Raw genomic sequence first — 21,344 nt, 5'->3', positions numbered from 1 at the left:
CCCCCCAATCTCTAATACAAGCAGCAATGGCAAAATTATCGATTATCTTCCCAAAGAATTATTTCGGGTTTGTTTACTCGGGTTGTGATTACTTTAGCCAACAGTGGATATAGAATGAGTTTTGAATCAAATTTATTCTTTGTCTTTTACGTTCAACCCCTTTGTCGTTTCCCCATCCAAAAAGTTAAAAGCAATGGGTCTGGTCTGCACCTGGGAAAGTGGAGAAGGTGGAACACTAGTTATGGCCAACATGAGAAACTATGAGTAGGCGAAGAATCTGTGGTCGGCTCTAATGTACAGGAAAGCTTAGTGAGGAGAGTGGAGGTCAAATTTTGAAATAATACTTTTACTGACTATGCAAATACTGCAAAACCTCTGGGCTGATGGTGGCAAACCATTGGCACGCATGCCTGAAGTAGCAAGCTGATCAATAATTTTAGCATATAGAGCTGGGAGGGCGCTACAGGCAGTTAAACAGTGAGTTTACGTTTATATGATAATCTACCGGTTTTTGTAGATTTTCGATGAACCCTACTACCAAATAAATATCTTGTCTCTCTTAACAAAACACAACCCAACATCCTACTTTACAACAAACCCTTCTTTATTTCCATATATTTCCTTCCTCCCTTCATTCTGTCCAATATCCCTATTCTATTCCTTACCCTTACCTAACAATCTCTCCTCTTAAGATTACAGGATTGAAATAACAACGATGCAAAATTGATCGCAACACAAAGTTGCAGATGTGAGATAAAGAAGAGTGCCAAATATGTTAGTGGCCTCTGCCATTGGAACAATTCCTTTGACTTCTAAAGGTCAAACATTTTCTCTGTCATATCCTTTGTTTCCATTCACATCAAAACATGCTCAACATTGTTCTCATATGTTACATACATATATGACTGGACAAGACTAGTAGATCGTCTGCATCAGTCTGAATATGTCCATCGCTTCGATATAACCACTGGATTGCTCTCTCTTTGAATTAAGTTCGTTTTATTTACTTAAAACATGTGAGCTTCCTTTGAGAATAGTTGATCTATATTTCTCCGAACTCAAGGAGAATCAACAATATTAATTGCAAATATTACTTTATTCCTCCAGCAAAAGGCAATTTTATATACCAAGAAGAAGAAGAAGTTCTAGTAAATGACTGATAGAGATTTTATATGATATTTAACTCATATTACATTTAACTTTAATTAATTACCTTTTGTTATAAGCTCCAATAAAACATTTAAGATTCAAAACAAAATGTTCTGAATTCCACTTCAAAACTATTTTTTTATTATGAAAACACCATATGCCTCTTATAGACATAAAATAATCAATACTCACTCAATGAGTTAGCACTCGAGTCAAGAGTATATTCTAACTTTATAAACTTTGGCACTCAACTGCCAAAAGATTCATCATTCCTGCTCTAGACTCATAGTAAATGTATATATTTATTTATGGTGTGTTGGGGGCTTGATTTCAACTGTGAGCCATTGAAAATCAATATCTACTTCCATAATCAATCCATGTGATTATTCTACTTGTAAAAATATATTTCATTCTTTCTGTTCATTCAGTTTAAATGAAAAGAAATTGTAAAATGTTTAGATTGAAAATACATAAAACAAAACCTTAGATAATATGGGTAAAGTGATGAATATTTACTAAAGGAAATACACAAATGAAGCAGGTAGAAAATTTTTCAATCCTTGTTCGTATATTAACTCCAAACTTGAAAAATGAGAAGGAAATGAAGATCAGAAAATCAATGGTGATACCATAACTTTTGGAAAATAAAAAAGATACCCTGTGAGCCATGAGTCTTGGATTGAAAGAAAAGAATATGGAAATGGTTTGTGTGGAGTGTATTTCTGTATGGTACGAAGATGTGGAAACAAGGGAAACTCAGGAAAAGAAGATCCAAGCTATTGAGATGTGGCCAAGGTGACATATTTTGAAGATCAAGGAAAAGAAAGTTCTTTTAGGGACAAGAATGAAGATAAAAGTGAACTGGATAGGTCATATGGCAAGAGAAGACGTTTTGTTAAAGGAAATTATTGAAGGAGTGGTTGAAGAAGAGAATAAAAGCAAGAGAAGATTTAATGAAGGGGGATGCACTATGGTGAAATGAAAAGGAAAGGTGGTAGTGGAGAAGAAAGAGGCAAATGGTCACTTAACCTCCTTAAGAAGAAGCTGACAGATGATGATGACTGGGAAACAGAGCTATTATTTTCAATTGTTAATCCACCAAAATCCCTAACTGAACAGAAAATAATGTTAGATGTAATCCTGCTGGGGACATTCCAGATATATTTATATCTTACTATCCTTTCAGAGGCCTTATACTGGGTGATCACTCAACCAGTGAATCTTAATTCACAGTAATTCATATTTTTAATGGAAGCAACTGAAGCACTCAAGGCTTTTATAGATATCATTAAGGTAATTTATCATTACTTTTTATATGTTTTTAAATATAATAAAAATAATCATCTGGTAAATTTTTCCAAAAAAATTTCATTTTATCCCTGTCAATGGTTTTTATAAATGCAAGATGATTCCATTATTCTTGTAAAAAGAGAAGGTAACATGCATACCATTATCAAAACTTTAGGGAAACAATTAGTGAGAGCTATATATGGAATATAGCAAAGTACAACACAGTAACATAGGCACCCAGAAAGGAGGATAAAAGTAGATGATGAATATTCAAGATGTGGACGTCAAAGAAAATGGACAGAGTGAGATGAGAGGGCAGACTAAGGAATGAAGAAGTGCTTAGAAATTGAAATAAAGGAAATTGCTTGTGAATATAAGAAGAGGAATCATGAATTGAAAAGGCTGGAACGTTGGAGGAAGAAAGAATGTCTGCTGAAGGTGACAATCAGAGAATGATTAATGGGAGGAGTATAAGAAGATAAGGAGACAAAAGATATTGGATAAAATTAATATTGAAGGAAAGTACAGCATCAAAAAGAGACTGACACAGAATCAGAAAGATTGGAGAAACACCATGCATGGAAATACATAAAGGGAACTGCACTTGATGACTAACAGATGTTTCCCATTGTAAATTTTTAAAAAACATTGATATTTCCAACTAACTGTATTGGAATGTTTCTCATATGATTTTGCTACATCTTGTTTTTTATTCTCTTACTACATAATGTGTCTTCCCACCAAAGAATAAACCATGATAAGTAATGTGGTTAGAAGATGGTTCGGGGGGATTAGTGGAATGAAGCCCCCAGTAGTTTAAATATCTGAGATCCTGGCACACCCCTGGAGCCACCCTGTGGACTATGAGAATACTGATTTTCATCTATTAAAATCAGTTAATTGGGGCATATTTTGAGGCAAACTTTTCCCATTGTTTCAGGTTCATCCTATCTAAATTGACTAAAAATGGAGTCTCCATGGATAAGCATCGTGACATATTCACTGGCAACATGTCTTTTGCTTCTTAGCCTGCCTGTTTTTGTTATCATGGGACCAGTTGTCATGTCATACATAACTTCAGCAGGAAGACGGTCTCGTAAACTCATCAATGCTATCCCAGGTCCACCAATCCTACCTTTTGTCGGAAATGCTACTGGATTTTTTCTCTCCCGGAAAGGTAAGGATAACCCTAACCCTTATGAATAATATTTTGAAAATATTTAAATTTTTCGGTTGTTTGTATTTCAGATCATTTGCGTATTGGAAATAATCCACACCGAAAATATATTATAAAATATATAACATATGTGGAAAAATAACCATTTAAGTGGTAACAGAAATATTGACAATACTTAATATTTCCTTTGGAAGTATATTTTTTTTCTCCCTTGGCCATATGCATTTTTTCACTTCTGGATCTAAAGTGCTGTTTATGAGCCATTGTGAAAGAATTGTCATGAATTTATAACTCATTAACCTTAGAAAAACCCTCAGGTTTTTTAAAATCCACTTCTTAGGCATCCAGAGTACAGCTTACTTTAAATGTGACTGTCTTCATGCTTTCCTTAAAACTCAGGAAATTTGAAAAAATTAAGTGAACTGTTTGATCAACTACATATTCTGCGATTTCAATTATATATACATATATAATATATTATTGGAATCATTTTTTTCCATATTAAGTAGAGTAAAATACAATAATGTGTTCCATGCCAAAAAATAAATTTTTGTGGTACTTTTGTTCAAAGAAAATTATAGAGACATTATTTAGGGTTGTGGTTCATGTTCACCTTTTCTTCTATCATGGAATGAAACCATCAGGAATGCAAATTTGATTTGTAGAAAACAAAAAAGAATAGAAATAATTTGTTTATTATTTATGATACATTCATAATTTCTTTTACTAGAAACTTGTTGGGAGACATTTATTTTTACTGGCTTCAATTTTTTTTTAAAAACGCAACATAGCATTATCATTACGTAAAGTTTTAGTGCTTAGCCAGTTTTCTTAGGATGATGTCTTTCAACATGATGCAACAGAGGAAAATAGTCTTCATCTCTTCCTGTATCACAAAATGAACCAACCTGGATAAGGAATTGAATTTGTAGACAAAAAACGAATGAAAATAATTAGTTTATTATTTATGATAATCACCTAATTCTTTTTTACTTAAAAACTGCCAAGCTACATTTGTGTTTGCCAGCTCCTCAAATGTTGCAAAAATGCAACACAGCATTGTCATCATATATATTGGTAGTACACGTAACAACTGCCATAATAGGGTGATGCCTTTTAATCTACAATAAAAGTTTTCCATGCTTTCACCATTTCTCTTATTGTGCTAGATAATTGTTGCTTTGTTGTTACCTCCTCATCCTCAGACACACTCTCCTCCACAACTTCTTCCTGTAGAGCAAAATGCAACTAGATAAGCTCTTCAGTAGTCAGCTTCTTGCTGTTCTCCTCCTCAAGCTCATCAATATCATTGCTATCTACCTCGAGTCCCAGGAACTTGGCCAAAGACAAAATCTCGTTCACTACAGTCCCTATATCTGCTGTCTCAAATCCCTTGAAGTCAACCCTCTCTGTCCAGTTTCCTCCAAGCTGAAGTGAGAGTTCTCTTGGTAAACCCCTTCCCATGCCTTTTCGATCATCTAAAGGCAGTCAAAAATGTAAAAATGATATTTCCAAAACTCTCTCTGATTGAGACGTCCTTTCAGACACCTTGTCACAATGCTCTAAAAGTGCTGTAGTTGGTCCATAGACTGGAGTAATGGAATGGTGCTGGGAGGAAGAAAATGGATCTTGATTAATTTAAATTCCTCCAGGAGTTCATCTTACAGGTCAGGAGGATGAGCAGGAGCATTGTCCATAACAAGCAAGACATGAAGTAGCAGATTCATCTTGAGCAAATACTTTTTCACAGAAGAACTAAACACTTCTTTGATCCAGTCAGTAAAAAGGTCACATGTCACCCAAGCCTTGTTGTTGGAGCTCCACTTGGCATTTAGCCTGCTCTTCTGGACTTTGCACTTCTTGGAGGCTCGTTGAGTTTTTGAATGCTAAACAAGCATGGGTTTAATTTTTAAATCGCCACTTGCATTGACACAAAATAACAGCATGAGATGGTCTTTCATTGGCTTGTAGTGGGACCATGGATTTTCCTCCACTGTTATATGGGTTCGCTTCAGCATCTTTTTCCAGTAGAGACCTGTATCATTACAATTAAAAACCTGTTGCAGCAGGTAACCCTCAGAATCTACAAGCTTCTTGAAGTCACCGCTGAAATTCTCTGCTGCCTTAGAGCCGGAGCCCGCTGCTTCACCACGACTCACAACGCTGAGGTTCTTCTCGGAAACTTCTAGAACCACACATGGCTTCCCTTAAATGCTTCATTTTCATCCATTGATGAGCCTGTCATTTTCTTAATGAGGTCAGCAAGAATCATTTTGATGTTCTCACAAATCATTTTCTCATTAATAGCATCGCTTTGGAATTCTTTTTCCCTTATCCATATGAGAAACAACATTTCAGCATCATTCAGATTACATAGCCATTGCTTAGATAATCTCGTCACTTCTTTTGAACCATCTATCCCCTCAATTTTTCCCTTATTCTTGAGGATAGTACAAATCTTGGATGCCGACCGATTGAATGTACATGATATATCAGCTACGCTGACACCTCGTTCTCGTTTTTCAATGATTTCACTTTTCATCTCTACGGTTATTTTTTTCTCTCTTGACTGCCTTCTTGCGGCTTTTTCTTTAGAGATATTTTTGAATTTATTCATAAAATATTACGACATGGTGTATGAAAAGTCACAAATCTCTATGTGGAGTGCATCAAGCATAATTTGCATCCCATTTAACTTCAATTCCTACTGCCCAAAGTGGAACACCTAGATGTCAAATACCTGCTACAATGGTATCAATATATTGTAAGATGTTCACTACAAATAATATTAAATAAATAATTTGATTTACTGCTGAATGCTGTAGCATGTAAAACAGTTTCAGTATCATTAATTTAATGACATTATTTGTTTCCCATAAAGCATTGTCATCTTTACAGTATTTATAGTTTTAAAAAAATACAAATGCTGTAAAGAAGTATATTTAGTATAAGATATCTTGGCCATTGAATGATATGATATTTAAAGAAGTTAAAAAAGTTCTTGACAATAGAGTATTTCAGCAGATTATAACATTTAATTTTTTTGTTAATTTAATAAAGTGTAGGCATGACTTGATTAATACCCTCTACTTTTGCCCGAACACTCAACTCAAACATTATATAAAACTCAAAGCATTATGTTTAAGTAATAAAATAGTTGACAGTACTGGTAAAAAATACCACACGACATCTTCCTGGAAGCCATGAGGAGTTGCTATAAAGAAATGGTTCAATGCCCCATGGCAAAATGTATGTACAAAGTTGGTAACATGGAAACACTAGTTTGTAAAACTGAGACTAAGTTCTTTAAAGGAAGTAAAAATGTACATTATAAAAATTCACTTCTCATGGGTTAAGTTGTATTGATGTATAAAAGGATTGTAGTATTCCCTAATTAGGGATTATCACTCCTCTTAATACCACTCTTTGATATTTCTCTCTCTCCCAACCCTTGCTATTTTGATTCTGCCAGTGTCGATAGGCTTTAATTCTCAGTTGCTGGTTCTTATTTTACAAGGGTTGCTTTTTTTATGGAAAGGTAAGACCAACACACTTTTTTTAAAGTTGATTAATTACCTCAAATGGAAAAGAGAGTAATTTTACCTATTTAACTCCTCTAAACAGAAGATTCAAAATCTGCACACTATGTTTCTTCTGGTGTTTTCCTCATTGCATTTCGATGTGCTTTATTAGCGCCATGTTGAAAATCATTCCGATTTTAGGGTTAGTATCCTTTGCATTGATCTATTATGTTTAATTCTTCTGAATCCAATTATGATTGTATTTAGATTCAACAGAATTTACTCATAAGTAGATATGGGTACCACCAGTCATGTTATTCATAACAAAAATGAGGCTGAAAATTTAGGTGTGAGTTTTGCTTCACTAAACAGTGGTTGGTTTGTATAGAAGTCAGAGGATATGAGGTGACAAGTAATCAGTCTTAAGATGTTGTATTCTAGTATGTTGTTCAGTTTACATTAAATATTATTTTATGTTCCCCTTTGGTTATTTTCATCGCCAGCTTGCAATTGAGTGGGCAATTTCAAATTGCATTTCTGTATGTGCAACCCAATAACTCATCTATAATGCCACATAGAAAAAAAAGGTTTGATTAGCATCTATTCATCAACATTTATGTTGATGTGTTGCATTTCTGTAGATATAGGTTATTCACAGTGATATTAGCACAAAAGAGACAAATCGGTTGACAAGAATCACTGTTATTCAGAGTTGATATTCTGCTAGGGAACAAGGAAAAGCATAAATATTTACATTCACTGTCATTTATATGATTGATATCATTTAATGTCATTATAGTTAACATTTTTCTCATTATTTCAGGGATACTCCAATATAGGCGGGAAAATTGCTTAAAATATTATCCAGTTTACAGGATATGGTACTTTCAGCAGCCAATGATAAATGTTGTTGGCCCGGAATATGTTGAAGTAAGTATCTATTGTAAACTATCTTTTATAATCATTAAATGCCAAAAGTACCCTCTTACACCCACAAATTCTCTCTCTATCTCTCCAACACTACCTCTACCCCACAAGTGCCTGCATGGGATCTGTTAACTTGGAAGTCATTTGCAGATATTATGTCATAAATGTATTAGAACAAAATATGGAGGGGATTGGGTTGGTGCAGAGGCTAGCGTTCCGACTACCCACCTTGTCAGGCCTGGGTTAAAATCCTGGAGGCAACAGATATTTTTCAGTGGTATCCCGATCCCTACTTGAAGTGCTTTGTGGAGAGCACTTTGAGTGAGTGTGCCATTCATCAGATGAAACTTTACACTGTGGACCCCTCACTGCCTTTCATAAACAGTAGGCAAATGTCAACGCCCAATTTCTCTCCACCCTTCCTCCTTTCCCATTTATTCTTAATGGTGCCTTAGCTGTTGGTTGCCTCCCCTAAAAATACTACCATTACGAAATATGGAGGGACTTCTTGGAACTTCTATCTAAGCTTGTGTCCAAACCTTTCTTAAAGAAAAAAGATACACTGAAAAGTTGCAAGCTCATAAGGAGATAACAGGCTAAATATTATGATAGTTTCAGTGAGTTGAATTAATGGCCGAAGTGGCCATTCAGGACCTTCAATCAAAAATTTTAACTGTAAATACACTGTTACTGTCAAATTGGGTGAACTGAATTAAACCTAGCGGTACATTACAATATAGGATGATGATGAAACTATGTGTCAGTTGAATATGATATACAACTTTGTGACCCTTTCATCAGGGGTAGGCTAATGGTATCAACTGACTCCAATCAAAGTTTTACATACAATCTGTAAAATTTTATCATTTATTCGTCCAGTGATTTGATTATAAATGAAAATTAAGGACATTCCATGAAAATATATGTCAAAACACAAACAATTATTGCTGTGTGAATTCAAGCACAGAGTATAAAATATATTATTTTTAAATTTTTTATCTTACAAGTAACAAAACTAAAAGATGATTAAACCAAATTTAGAAGTTCATATAGACCGTATGATAAATGATTCATAATATCTTTCATAACAATGGTTTAGTTTACCATATTTTTATAGCACCATTCAAATGCAAAGAAAAGTTATAAATCAATGAAAATTATTTTATAATACTTTTGAGATGCACAACTTATTGTTTTGAGTTGTTAATTATTTGCTATAAACATTTTTTTTTGGAGATTAACCCTTCATTTCAGGTTTTTCTACTTCAAGAAAGAATAAAATGGAAATAATTATCTTAGATAAAGAGAATATGTACCAAACAGCTTCCACACACATAATATTTACCCAAAGGCCCTGCATTGCCTAGATTGCCGGAAATTGATTTTCTGATCAAAATTCTGAGGTAGGCTTTATCAAGTTTGAACTTGGGAACTTTTTAAGTTACAAATAAGCTCTTGGTTCTTATTAAGTTCACATGTTAGTTAGCATCTGTTCCTACATATGTTGTGATGAATTAATTCAAAAGAGGATACCATGTAGATAAACTATGTAAATATGTATGACTGGCATTTTTTAATCATTTATCAGGAGCAACTTTCTCCAGCACCAAATTATTTATGTTTAATCAAAGTTATGTTTTTATGCATGAAGTTTATACAATGTGATACATTCATATACACTTCTTTCTCACACTAACTAGATGAACCTATTTGAGTACGATGGAATTTATTCATTGTTTTTCAGCAGCTGCCTTCTCCGATTCCAAATTATGATGTAGCTTAGCAGGATAAGCTTTTTTGGAGAGTCCCAGTAAATAAGAAGTCTACTATATGTTTAATGGGCAACATAGTATAATTCTGTCATCTTAAAACATCTCTTGCGATCTTTAATAATCAACAATGGATTTTACAATCTTACGCAAGGACTTACCGTATGAAATCTAACTTAGTAAAATATCAGTTCTAGAACCAATGTTTTTCATACAAATTCTGGCTCTGATCTCAAGAACAAGAGGAATTGGGAATTACAGAACTTAACTGACTCACCACTAGAGACACCTTCACTAAGACTTTTACAGCAGATACTGCCACAGAAATTGAATTTTGAAGAAACTTTAGTTGATAATAAGAAAGGACCATGGGCAGAAAAAGTAGACAAAAATAAGAGATCCTTAATAGTTCTCCTCTGATTTTCTCCCTGAAAATTCACCGTTTCATCATGTGTCCAATTTTTGATCATCTTGTCTTATAGTCCATAGTTCTTCCTCCAGTCTCTTAAATGGCAATAGAACTTAAGCCATAGTGTTTAGATAGTATTAAACAATCATGAAACAGTTGGCTTTGGTTTTTGCTTTAGGATAATGTTAAATAATGTTTTCCGTTTGTCAACTTGGAAAATATCCAATTTCACTTTCTATTTTAATTTCATAGTTGCTTTGGCAATCATCTATTTTTATTATTCAACATGTCTAAAGACTGTACAACTGGATAAGCTTGTATATGCTACTATTCCCTGAAATTCTTCCTCCCTTGGCACATTTAGATATAAAACTTGATGGAAAAATGCAAATGCTCACTTTAGGATTATAATTAATATGTGTACAAACATTTCTCATTACTACCAACTGTAGGCAATACTTCACAGTTCAAAGCACATTGAAAAAGGGTGGGTCTACAAGTTTCTGCAACCTTGGCTTGGAGATGGACTACTAACCAGTGGAGGTAGGAACAATTTATTGTCATTATCTATTCATGAGTGACTTTAATGCAATGCATGTCACTGAAGGAATAGTAATCAAATATCCAAATTGGTGGTAGTAGGGGGGAGGAGGGAAGTGAATTACCCCCTTTCCTCCTCCTTACTGGTTACATGACTGCTCATTTGACAGAGCTCTGTCACGATGAACTCAAGTTAGTGTCAATACATGAGATATTTAAATAAACTCTGTGAAACATTCTATCAACAGGTGATAAATGGTTCTCTCATCGAAAATTCCTGACTCCAACATTCCACTTCAAGATACTGGAGGAATTTGTGCCTTTGTTTGCTGAAAGTGGTGCAACACTTGCTGAGAAACTCTCAGTGGAGGCTTCATCTGGAGAGGCATTTGACATTGTACCAGTTATTTCACAGTGCACCTTGGAAATAATTTGTGGTAATTTATGTTTATTCATATAATTTTTTTTATCTTGTACGGATTGGGTGTATTGACACAATAATAATACATTTTATTTGTCCAGCAATCAAGTAGTTACAACTGTTACACTTGAAATAAGACACGTCAGGGGAAAGTGACAAAATACATTCTTGGGTAATAATAATAATAATAATAATAATAATACTTTATTCATTTTAAAAATGGTACAACCATATTAAATGTCGTCAATCATAATATTACTTAATATATAAACATAAGTTCTTAAATGTGATGAAGATTGTCACAAAAGAATTCATCCAATGAGTAAAGTGGGTGAGCAAGTAACCAGGTATATACCCTATTCTTGAAACTCTGGATACCATCTGATTTCAACTGAGTAGGCAGATAGTTATACAGTCGTATGTTCATATTGTGAAATGTGTTGTAAGTTGATGACAATCTACAATAAGTAGTATTTAGATTCGATTTACCTCTTGTGGAATAGTTATGGAGGTTGGATCTTAATTGGTAAGTTTCTAGATTAACTTTCACATGAATCAGAGCCTTAAAGATATACAAACAAAATACAGTCATGATTCTATACCTAATAAAAAAAGGTTTGCAGGAATCACGTGGTGGTATATTAGCAAGAGAGCGAATAGCTCTCTTTTGCAGTAGCAAAATTTGTTTAACATGAGGGGAATGACCCCATAACTCAACACCATAATTCAAATGACATTGAAAGAAGGCATGGTAAAGTGTTAAACGATACTCATTTGAAATGATAAAGTTGAGCTTTCTTAACATATAAACAGCTTTACTAAGTTTATTACAGGTCTGACTGATGTGAGTCTCCCAATTAAGTTTTGTATCAATATAAATTCCTAGTATTTTAGCAGTTTCAATATTAGTTGTTTTTGATTTAAGACTGCACACAATATGCTGAGTTTTGTTAGTATTTAATTGTAAATGATTAACATCAAACCATTCCTTAGCCTGTTTTTGGGTAGGGCTAGATCGTAACTTTGCATCTTCTGGATGTTGACACTTTTGTACAAAAGTAGTGTCATCAGCATATAAAACAGATCTAGGTTTCATATTACAGGGCAAATCATTAATCATGATAATGAAAAGTACTGGGCCAAGCACAGAGCCCTGTGGTACACCACATTTTACTTTAAGAGCTGCAGACCGACAGCCATCAAGTTCAACCAATTGGTGGCGATCATCCAAATATGACTTCATTAGTTTCAGTGCAACTCCCTTAATACCATAATATTCTAGCTTTGTTAGTAATATTGAATGATTAACACAGTCGAAGGCCTTACTAAGATCACATAGTGTCACTGAGACTGATTCCTTTTCTTCAAATGCATTAATGACATAATTAACTATGGACTCTACTGCCAAAATTGTAGATTTCCCAGATCGAAAGCCGTACTGGGATTTGGAAAAGAGATTATTTAACTCAAAAAAATTACATATTTGATCTTTCATAATAGCTTCAAAAATTTTACCAAAAACGGGGACTATGGAAATGGGGCGGTAGTTAGCTAAATCATCTTTATCACCTTTCTTATAGACAGGTACTGTTTTGGAATATTTTAGAGCCGTTGGGAAATCTCCTGTCTCAAAACATAAATTGACTAACATTGCTAATGGTTCCGCAATGAGCACAATAATGTCCTTTATTAGGGAGTTAGAAAGACCATAAATATCCTTACTGTTGGATTTTTTAAATTTTTTAACAGTCGATATAATATCAAGTGGAGTAACAAAATTCCATTTAAAATTTAAATTATTCGGAGGAAGATTTTGCAGCATATTACCAATATTGGCAGCATCAACTTTTCGAGAGAACAAATTGTCTTCAACAGCTTTTAAGAAAAAATTATTTACAGCATCTGGGGTGAAAGGAAGATTTTCATCAAGATCAAGGTACAAGACATATCAGGCATAATCAAGAAATTCACCAATTGAATAAAACATTTTCAATTTTAAGAACCTAAGTAGATTGAATTCAAATGCAGCCACACTTTTATGGGCCTTAGTATCAGCTGGGAGTTTATTATAAAGTTGAAGGCCCATAAAATTTGGGCCAGCACCGGCATTTTTTGTACATACATATAAAACGTGCAGCTGCTCATTCCGCCTTGTAGAATATTTGTGGATATCACAAATAATATATCACAATAATTCCTCATTCCATGATTTTCCTCAGACATTACATAATGACAAAATTGAAAACTTTCTCAATTTAGAGGGACTGAATTTCTTAATGAATAAAACCCTAAAAACTACTTTTAAATACCTTCATTGTAAGTAATGTTAGTACAAGTATTCCACCCATATCTTGGCATATAGATAGACAAAATTACTTCAGTGCTTATGAATGCAAGTGTCTTTGCTTGGTAATATATCGCACGTGAAATATCACATTTAATCTTTACCTTTTTAAAGTAATTGCAGATTGATTTCTGACTAAAACATAATGCACTATAAAAATTCAAAGTTCAATTTCCAATTAAAACTTATAACAGGTGAGCCCTAAGTTACATAATTAATGTATTTCAACACCAGCTGCAGTCGAAAATACTCATTATAATTGTACAGGGAGACAAATGCAGCAAATAGCTCACAGCGAAGCATAGTGATCTGCAAAATTAAAGTACTCTTAGGCATATCCTTGATTTATAGTGTCTCTTGCCAGCATATATAGTGCACCTTTTTTTTTACATGTTTAAGAAAGAGATGACCAAATTAGAAACATGTAACTAGGTAACATTCTAGCTGAGTGCCTTTTCATCTCCAAACTCAAAAATTCATCTCTGGAGCTAAAAGAAGAATCAATTGAAACTAATCCATCAGTAATTGAGTCTTTGTATAACAAATCGCCCTCCATGCCACCAAGTACTTAAATAATTCCTCATTTCTTAAATGATTTTACAACTGTCTCACATTTCTCGGTATTCTATGAAGTTTTGACCCAATTACAAATATGTATGTGCACTGCTTAGGCCTCTTCCTCCTTCCTAAAAGTGTCACTTCAAAATTTATAGACTGCACTAAACTGTTCCATTTCTCCTTTATACATATATCTAATTAAAATGGGTTGTTAATGCAAACATCTAAAGGATAAAGGCTGAGCATTAGATCATTTGGAACTACAGTTATTTGAGTTTTTAGTTGGTTGATTTCTTTTTTCAAAGCTTCTGTTCTGTGAATTCAAATCTAGTCCCATACTGGCAAGACAGGTTTCAGAATGTCAAGATCACACAATGTATATTCACAACTTCACTGCTATTTATTCATCCAGCCAATAGAATAACCATGCACAAACACACACGTGGACAGATTTTTCATGGGCAAGGTTTTCCTTTAGAAAATCAAAAGAAGCTGCAATTTTGCTCCACCCGCACCGCAAGAAAACACAATTATGTAATGTTTTTTTCTCATGTCCGTATGTTTTAACCAGTACTCATTCTGCACCTTTAGAATCTATGTTTTGTCTAAGGGTACATTGGATCCCAGTGGGACTTCATTTATGTTTCCTATTTGTGAAAATTTAAAATTTTCTCTTTTCTTGTGTAATGACAATTGTATGCAACTTGATAATCTTCATATTCTGTTGACATCTTTTGTGCTATTTCATTTTAGACCTAATACATTTAGTCATTTCTCATCATCAATATAGAACACCATGATGTTGATCTTGTAAAATCAGCAGTCTCTGTAGTAGCAATCATTCTTACTGGTTGAATAGTCATTTTTGTGGAAACTGAAAATTCTGATTTTCTGTTTTCTAATATCCAAGTTTTTAATTTTTCTTCGAGTTCCAGCTATTTTGCAATTTCATTTCACAGGTAGTGTTTACTACACATAGCATTTTGTAGTTCCCCTTCCTAGTTTTCTCTAAGTTCTTATTATTTTTTTCAATTGGTGGTGGTCCAAATTTCCTCTCTGCTGCCATTTTTATGTTCTTTGGCATATGTAATCACTCATGCAACGCCACTTGAATACAGTACCATAGTGTTGGTTTTTAGCCATTCTATGCCAAAAGAGAATGATTGATTGGATCAAAAGGAAAAAAATGAGGAAATGCTAGGCATGGTGGGAGAGGAGAGAGGATTGTAAGCAGAAATCAAAATGAGGCAGGAAAGATGGATGCAGAGTGTTTTGATGGGCAGTAGGATGTTGAAGACTGTTACAGAAGGGGGAGAATGTTAGGCAAGCAAGGAAGGGGCAAGAGTAGGATAGGGATGTTGGATGGAATGAAGAGAGGAAGGAAGTATGCAGAATTGAAGACGGGCCTAGTATACTAAGGTTGATTGTCAGGCTCTGTTTCCTTAAGAAAGACAAGGGAAATGTCACTGTAACATTTGGTAGGTTGAGTCCATTCAAAAGCTACCTTAACTGGTAGATTACCAATAATAATGTGACATAATTTCAGATGAAAAATAACTTGTGAAATTGATTTGTAAAAAAAATTTTCCACTTAAAAATGCATTAAAATATTTGAAAACGTAGTAAAACCTCGCTCTTCCTGAGAGTGATTTTTACAGAATATAAATAAATTATGGAAAATTTATTCAAAACCATCTTTCACAAAAAGACAAAATACAATTAAATACTGAAAAATGTAAATTACGAGGGTCATCCGGAAAGTAGTACCCGTTCGTGAAATAAAGACACAAAAGTAAATATTAACAAACATAAAAAATTTTATTTGAAAGAGGATACTTTAAACTACTTCTCAACATAATCTCCGAGCAAATTAAGGCATTTGTCATAACGTGTGACAAGTTTCTGTATTCCTGCTGCATAGTCCTTCGCCGCCAGCTCATTGAGATACGCGAGGGACCCATCTTGCACAAATTTTTGCATAATGCAGATGGTGTTTAACAATTTCATGAACAATTGTTCGAGAAACATTGGGAAAATGCTCACAGATGTCATCAATTGTGACGCGCCGATCGTTCCTCACGAATTCGTCAACTGAGCTCACCAGTTGGTCTGTAATGACAGACGGTCTCCCCGAACGCTCATCGTCGTGTGTGTTCCCCCTCCCCATGTTGAAGTTGCGACACCACCGCCGAACAGACGACTCGTCCATTACATTGTCTCCATACACCTCCTTTAATTGGCGATGAATATCACATGGGCGAACGTTTCTTGCATTGAGGAATTTAATCACTGCCCTCACTTCACAACTGGCGGCGTTCTCAATTTTTTTAAACATTGTAAACAATCACAGAAACAACACAGGCAATGCTAGCGTCACGCAACTTGGCTCAGAGAAGGCAGACAAGCCACTGAAGCTATCTGACCTCGTCCAGCGGCTACTCGCGTCGTCAGCACTTCATGCGGCACGAACGGGTACTACTTTCCGGATGACCCTCGTAATATAAACCAGAAATTGATGACAGCTTTCAACTCATTATTTTAATTAAAGGAGCATAACATGCTCCTCATATTTTAGATGTACAAGGGTAGTTTGAAAGGTTCTCGGAATCACCACCAGATATCAGCGCTAGTGTCACAAGTTTCCCACATAGTCATAGGTAATCCTTAATGAGTAAACACGCGACCCGTTAGTGATCTGGGAAGAGATGTCATGCGGTCACCTCTCCCTCATTGTTCCCATCTAGTGATTTGTGAAAATGAAAAAAATTGAGATTCGAGGAGTAATTAAATACTTTGTAAAGAAAGGTATGAAAGCAAAGAAAATTTATACCAACTTTCTTCACACTCTGGGTAACTCTGCTCCTTCATATTCAACTGTTGCCAAGTGACAAATGAGTTAATGTTTGTTTGGGATGGCCTCGATGAGGATCCATACAGTAGTTGGCCAAATTGTACCACCACATCAGAAATTATTGTATAAGTGCATAAAATGTTGACCGAGGATCGCCGACTGAAGGTGCGAGCAATCGCTGAAGCTGTAGGGATGGCATCTGAAAGGGCATATTACATTTTAACAGTGGAATTGGATATGAGAAAATTATCTGTTAGATGGGTGCTGCGACTATTGATGCAGGATCACAAATTCTTCAGAATGGAAATTTCCAAACAATACTTGACCCATTTTAAGAGCAACCAACAAGATCTTCTGTCCTGGTTTATGACCACAGATGAAAAATGGTTGACTGCTATACCCCAGGCACAAAACAGTGGAAACATATTGATTCACCACCACCAGAGAAGGCAATACAATCGGGCGGAAAGGTGATGGCTTCAGTTTTCTGGGATAAGGAAGGGATTCTGCTGTTAGATTAACTTCCCACTGGTCAAAAAATTACTGAATAATACTACGCTAATCTCCTTGACCAACTACAGAAAAAGGTACACAAAAAAAGGCCAGGTTTGGCAAGGAAGAAAGTCATCTTTCATCAAGGCAATCCATGCCCACACATTAGTGTCGTTTCCATGGCAAAAGTACATGAACTTAGATATGTATTATTTCCACACCCGCCTTATTCGGCTCCATCTCTGCCTCAAAATAAGCTCAAAATTTTCCTCAATGGATGGAGATTCTCTTCAAACAAATAACTAACAGCCAAAGTAGATGGGTATTTTGCAGGCCTGAAGGGATCTAATTTTCAAGATGGGGCCAAGACATTGCAACATGGCTGTACTGAGTGCACAGGAAGACTACATTGAAAAATAAAAAGTTTCACTGTGGTAAATCATTTATTTCTATTTCATTCCAAGGACTTTTCAAAATATCCTCATATTATGAGGGGAAAAAGTATGTCCTATAAGCCAGCAAATGCAGTAAATGTAGACAACCATGAAATATTTATGATAATTGCATTTTATTAATCACTATTAAAGACATAAAATGAATCTAAAGCACAGTTACTGTCAGTATGGTATTTTAAACTTCACGTCTAGTCCTAGTTAATATTAAAATTCTGAAATCACTGTTTGTTTTTTAATGTGGGACTCACTCAGTCACACACTAATATGAATTTCCTTTCACATGCTCACACACACTTACATTTTTTATAGTTAGGCTGTCGATGACACCAAGATCGCCCTGCATCAACTGCTGAAGAAGTACATAGATCAACTTTCAGCCTTCTGTCAATACCGTATAACCAAATCATCATCTAACTTTATGTATTTTGTTGGTTGTCACTCAATGACAAGATAGCTGTCAGATTTTCTTCTTAAAGCTCTTTGGTCTTTAAGATGTGAAAGTATGTTCTTCTTCCAATTCCTTAAGAAAGATTTTGGCACATCAAACCATTGTCCTGCAACCTGATTTCACATTTCTTCAGCATCTTCATTACTTTTAGTTTTTCACTTTCTGCAGGCAACGGCTCTACCAGGAATTGATACATAATATTCCCATTTTGTAATAATTCCTAAAAGAACTTTTTGAAACATATCAGAGCAAATTCAAAATTCCATATCATATTCTTTTTATTTTGAATATTGATTCATGTTTGTGAATTCACTGTTTTAGTTAAATATTAATTCTTTTCCAATATCTTCATAATTTAATAAATCTGGTAATAGTTTAATATTTCGCCCATCAATCAAAACTAATTTTTGTCACAAACTAATTACCATTATCACAATAAACAAGTAAAAGGTTTTTTTTAGTCAGTAAGGATGGAACTCACCCCAAACTAAGCTCCACATTTAGTGAAACATTGTAATTCCATCAAAGAGGTTTTACGGAAAAATCGGATTCCTTGTCAATTTGTCTTTCACCAATAATTTTAATTCTTTATAGAATGCTTGATACTTTTATTTTCAGAGAGTGCCATGGGAATAAAATTAGATGCAAGGGATGAAATCCAGAAGGAGTACATGATGGCAATAAAAGCGTAAGCATAACATTCTTTATCAATCCCTGGTAAGCAGGCTAACCTGGTGGGCATTTTGCTTGGCTAGGTATCCTCCAGCTATATTACCATTCACTAACAGCTTAATTGAACTTTTTACCAATTCATGCCTCTCATAAATAAAATACATTTGTTCAAAATGTTTTGAATGTAAGACTTCACTGGAATACTAAAATAATGAGCATGAATATAGTATGTAAGAATCTCTAGATAACACATAATGCCCAAGTTAGAATGTATCATTCTATGATTTCCATGTAAAATAAATTAGCAATAGTGATAACTGCATGTCATAACATAGTGATTGTTCAAAATTATTGATGGTTCTGAGGAAAAACATTGAAAGCATTGAATTGCATCCATATTTTATGACCATGCACACTCTTTTTATATCAAGATTCCATTTTTAATTTGTTTTCACCACAATATGTACATATACGTATCAAATCTATGTGAAAACTGAGAAAAATACGGTGCACTGCTGATCCACCTGTTGATTTTGCTCAATAATATTGATCAACCCTGCCTGCTGGTCCTTGTGAGTACATCCCAGGAAAGATTATAAACAGTACAGAGACTTAGTAAACACATTTTCCTGATAGTGCAGGCAATTAAGCATAAGCAATGCATGAAAAGTTATACCACTAATACATGCATACTATGCTTCTTATAATTTAATTACATCCAGAATTTGTGGAATGACATTTTATGTACTAAAATGTTCTTTTTAACTACATATTTACTATATTTTGTAGATAAGAAAGGTACAAGTACCCTGTTCATGTGATTTCATTGGAGGCATGAAAATTTCCTGAAGAGTACTTAAAATTTCACCCAATGAATCTTAAAGGTAGTGATGGGTATCGATATAAATTCATATTAATAATGTTCGCTCAACCATCATTTAGTAAATTTTATCATAAAACATTTGCTTTAATATTTAATTTGATAGGCAAGTCTTTCAATTTTTTAAAATGAATATGCATGCATTTTTGTTGTAGATAATGCCTAGTTGGGAATTCATTTACACCAGTTAGGTCTTAATGGATAGGCAGGATATAAAAGAAAAAAGATAAAATATTTATGTTGGAATAGAACCCTTGGTACTTTTCTATATATTTGTGTATGCCGTACAATGTGTTTCACCTTACCACCGCATTATCATGACCTGAAAAGGGAGTTATGGTCAAAATATAGTCTAGGCAAAAGTTGCCAGGCTGGCAGTATGTTGAGAAAAGAATGTTATGGGGCTATCTCATCTTCCATGGCCTCTCCCTTCTGGCTCTCCATCAAGTTACAGACATGGGTAGTAGTAGTTTTATTGGGAAAAAAGAACTACTACTCCAACTTGATGGAAAGGAGAGAAAAAACAACAAAATACTTCTTAAAAAATAAGTGCCTCAAGTTAGGCTTTCCTCCAAGCATAACATTTATTTGAATCTAACTGATTTATTATTTCATCTTCTTCTCAATAGAAATACCTAACTATGCAAGTTGCACAAATGTATGAGATTTTCATGAACAACTACGGAAGAATTTCCTTACTAGACACATATCAGCCTTCTTTGAAATAGTCTGAAGTATTCAGCATCACCACCAAGATAGAGCTTTATTAATTTAATTTCAACATCATGAAGTAGATGGTACCTGTGCAATTTAAATTTCCAATTGTGGACTTACCCGCTCCCTTGCTTTTTGTTACCCATTACTCTTTCAAATTGACCAATAATTACTATACTCATATTTTTTCTTACTGTAAGTCCATGCATCTGAGGTACCTTAACATTACGCGTTGTTCAGTCAAATATATTTTTCTTTTGTGCATGGGGTGCTCATCATTAAATAGTATGAAAAAAGTTTTATTTTCCCTTTAGGTATGGAGAAATATTCTACAGCCGTATAGCAAAACCATGGCATGGCATTGATTGTCTTTTCAAGCTTACACCTCTGTACAAAAAACAAGAAAAAGTACTAAATATTCTTCATTCCTTCACTCTGAAAGTAAGTTGACTAGATAAAACTAGGAAATTCCATTCATTCATTGATTCTCATTATATCAGGATTACACAGTATGTTGCCAGTATTGGGTTAATTATATGAAGCTTATGGCTTACTTCACTATAAAGTACTCATTCAGGTCTTAAAACAATGAGTGGGTCCCCACTCAAATTAAACTACACTAAATTTCTTTTACAATGTGCTCTGTGAAGAAGCTCAGGGCTTACTTTACAACTGAATACTTAAAATATGATTGCTTGCATTCTTAGAAATGTCTCAGCTTTATTTT

At 34.4% G+C, this 21,344-nt stretch overlaps 1 protein-coding gene across 1 annotated transcript in view; it reads left to right on the top strand.

Annotated features, from left to right (window-relative positions):
- LOC139691317 (cytochrome P450 4C1-like) overlaps window positions 1-21,344 on the top strand; it is a 31,910-nt gene that overhangs the window by 744 nt on the left and 9,822 nt on the right. Inside the window, exons 2-7 of the mRNA XM_071589081.1 lie at window positions 3,380-3,616; window positions 7,961-8,067; window positions 10,695-10,785; window positions 11,031-11,219; window positions 18,970-19,039; window positions 20,932-21,058. Of these exons, the coding sequence (XP_071445182.1) occupies window positions 3,406-3,616; window positions 7,961-8,067; window positions 10,695-10,785; window positions 11,031-11,219; window positions 18,970-19,039; window positions 20,932-21,058 (795 nt within the window). The 5' untranslated portion in view covers window positions 3,380-3,405. The remainder of the gene's footprint in view (window positions 1-3,379; window positions 3,617-7,960; window positions 8,068-10,694; window positions 10,786-11,030; window positions 11,220-18,969; window positions 19,040-20,931; window positions 21,059-21,344) is intronic.

Source organism: Hetaerina americana, unplaced genomic scaffold (assembly GCF_022747635.1).
Source record: "Hetaerina americana unplaced genomic scaffold, ioHetAmer1.1.p SCAF_32, whole genome shotgun sequence".
NCBI lineage: Eukaryota > Metazoa > Arthropoda > Insecta > Odonata > Calopterygidae > Hetaerina > Hetaerina americana.
This window is presented reverse-complemented; position numbering and strand designations above follow the sequence as displayed.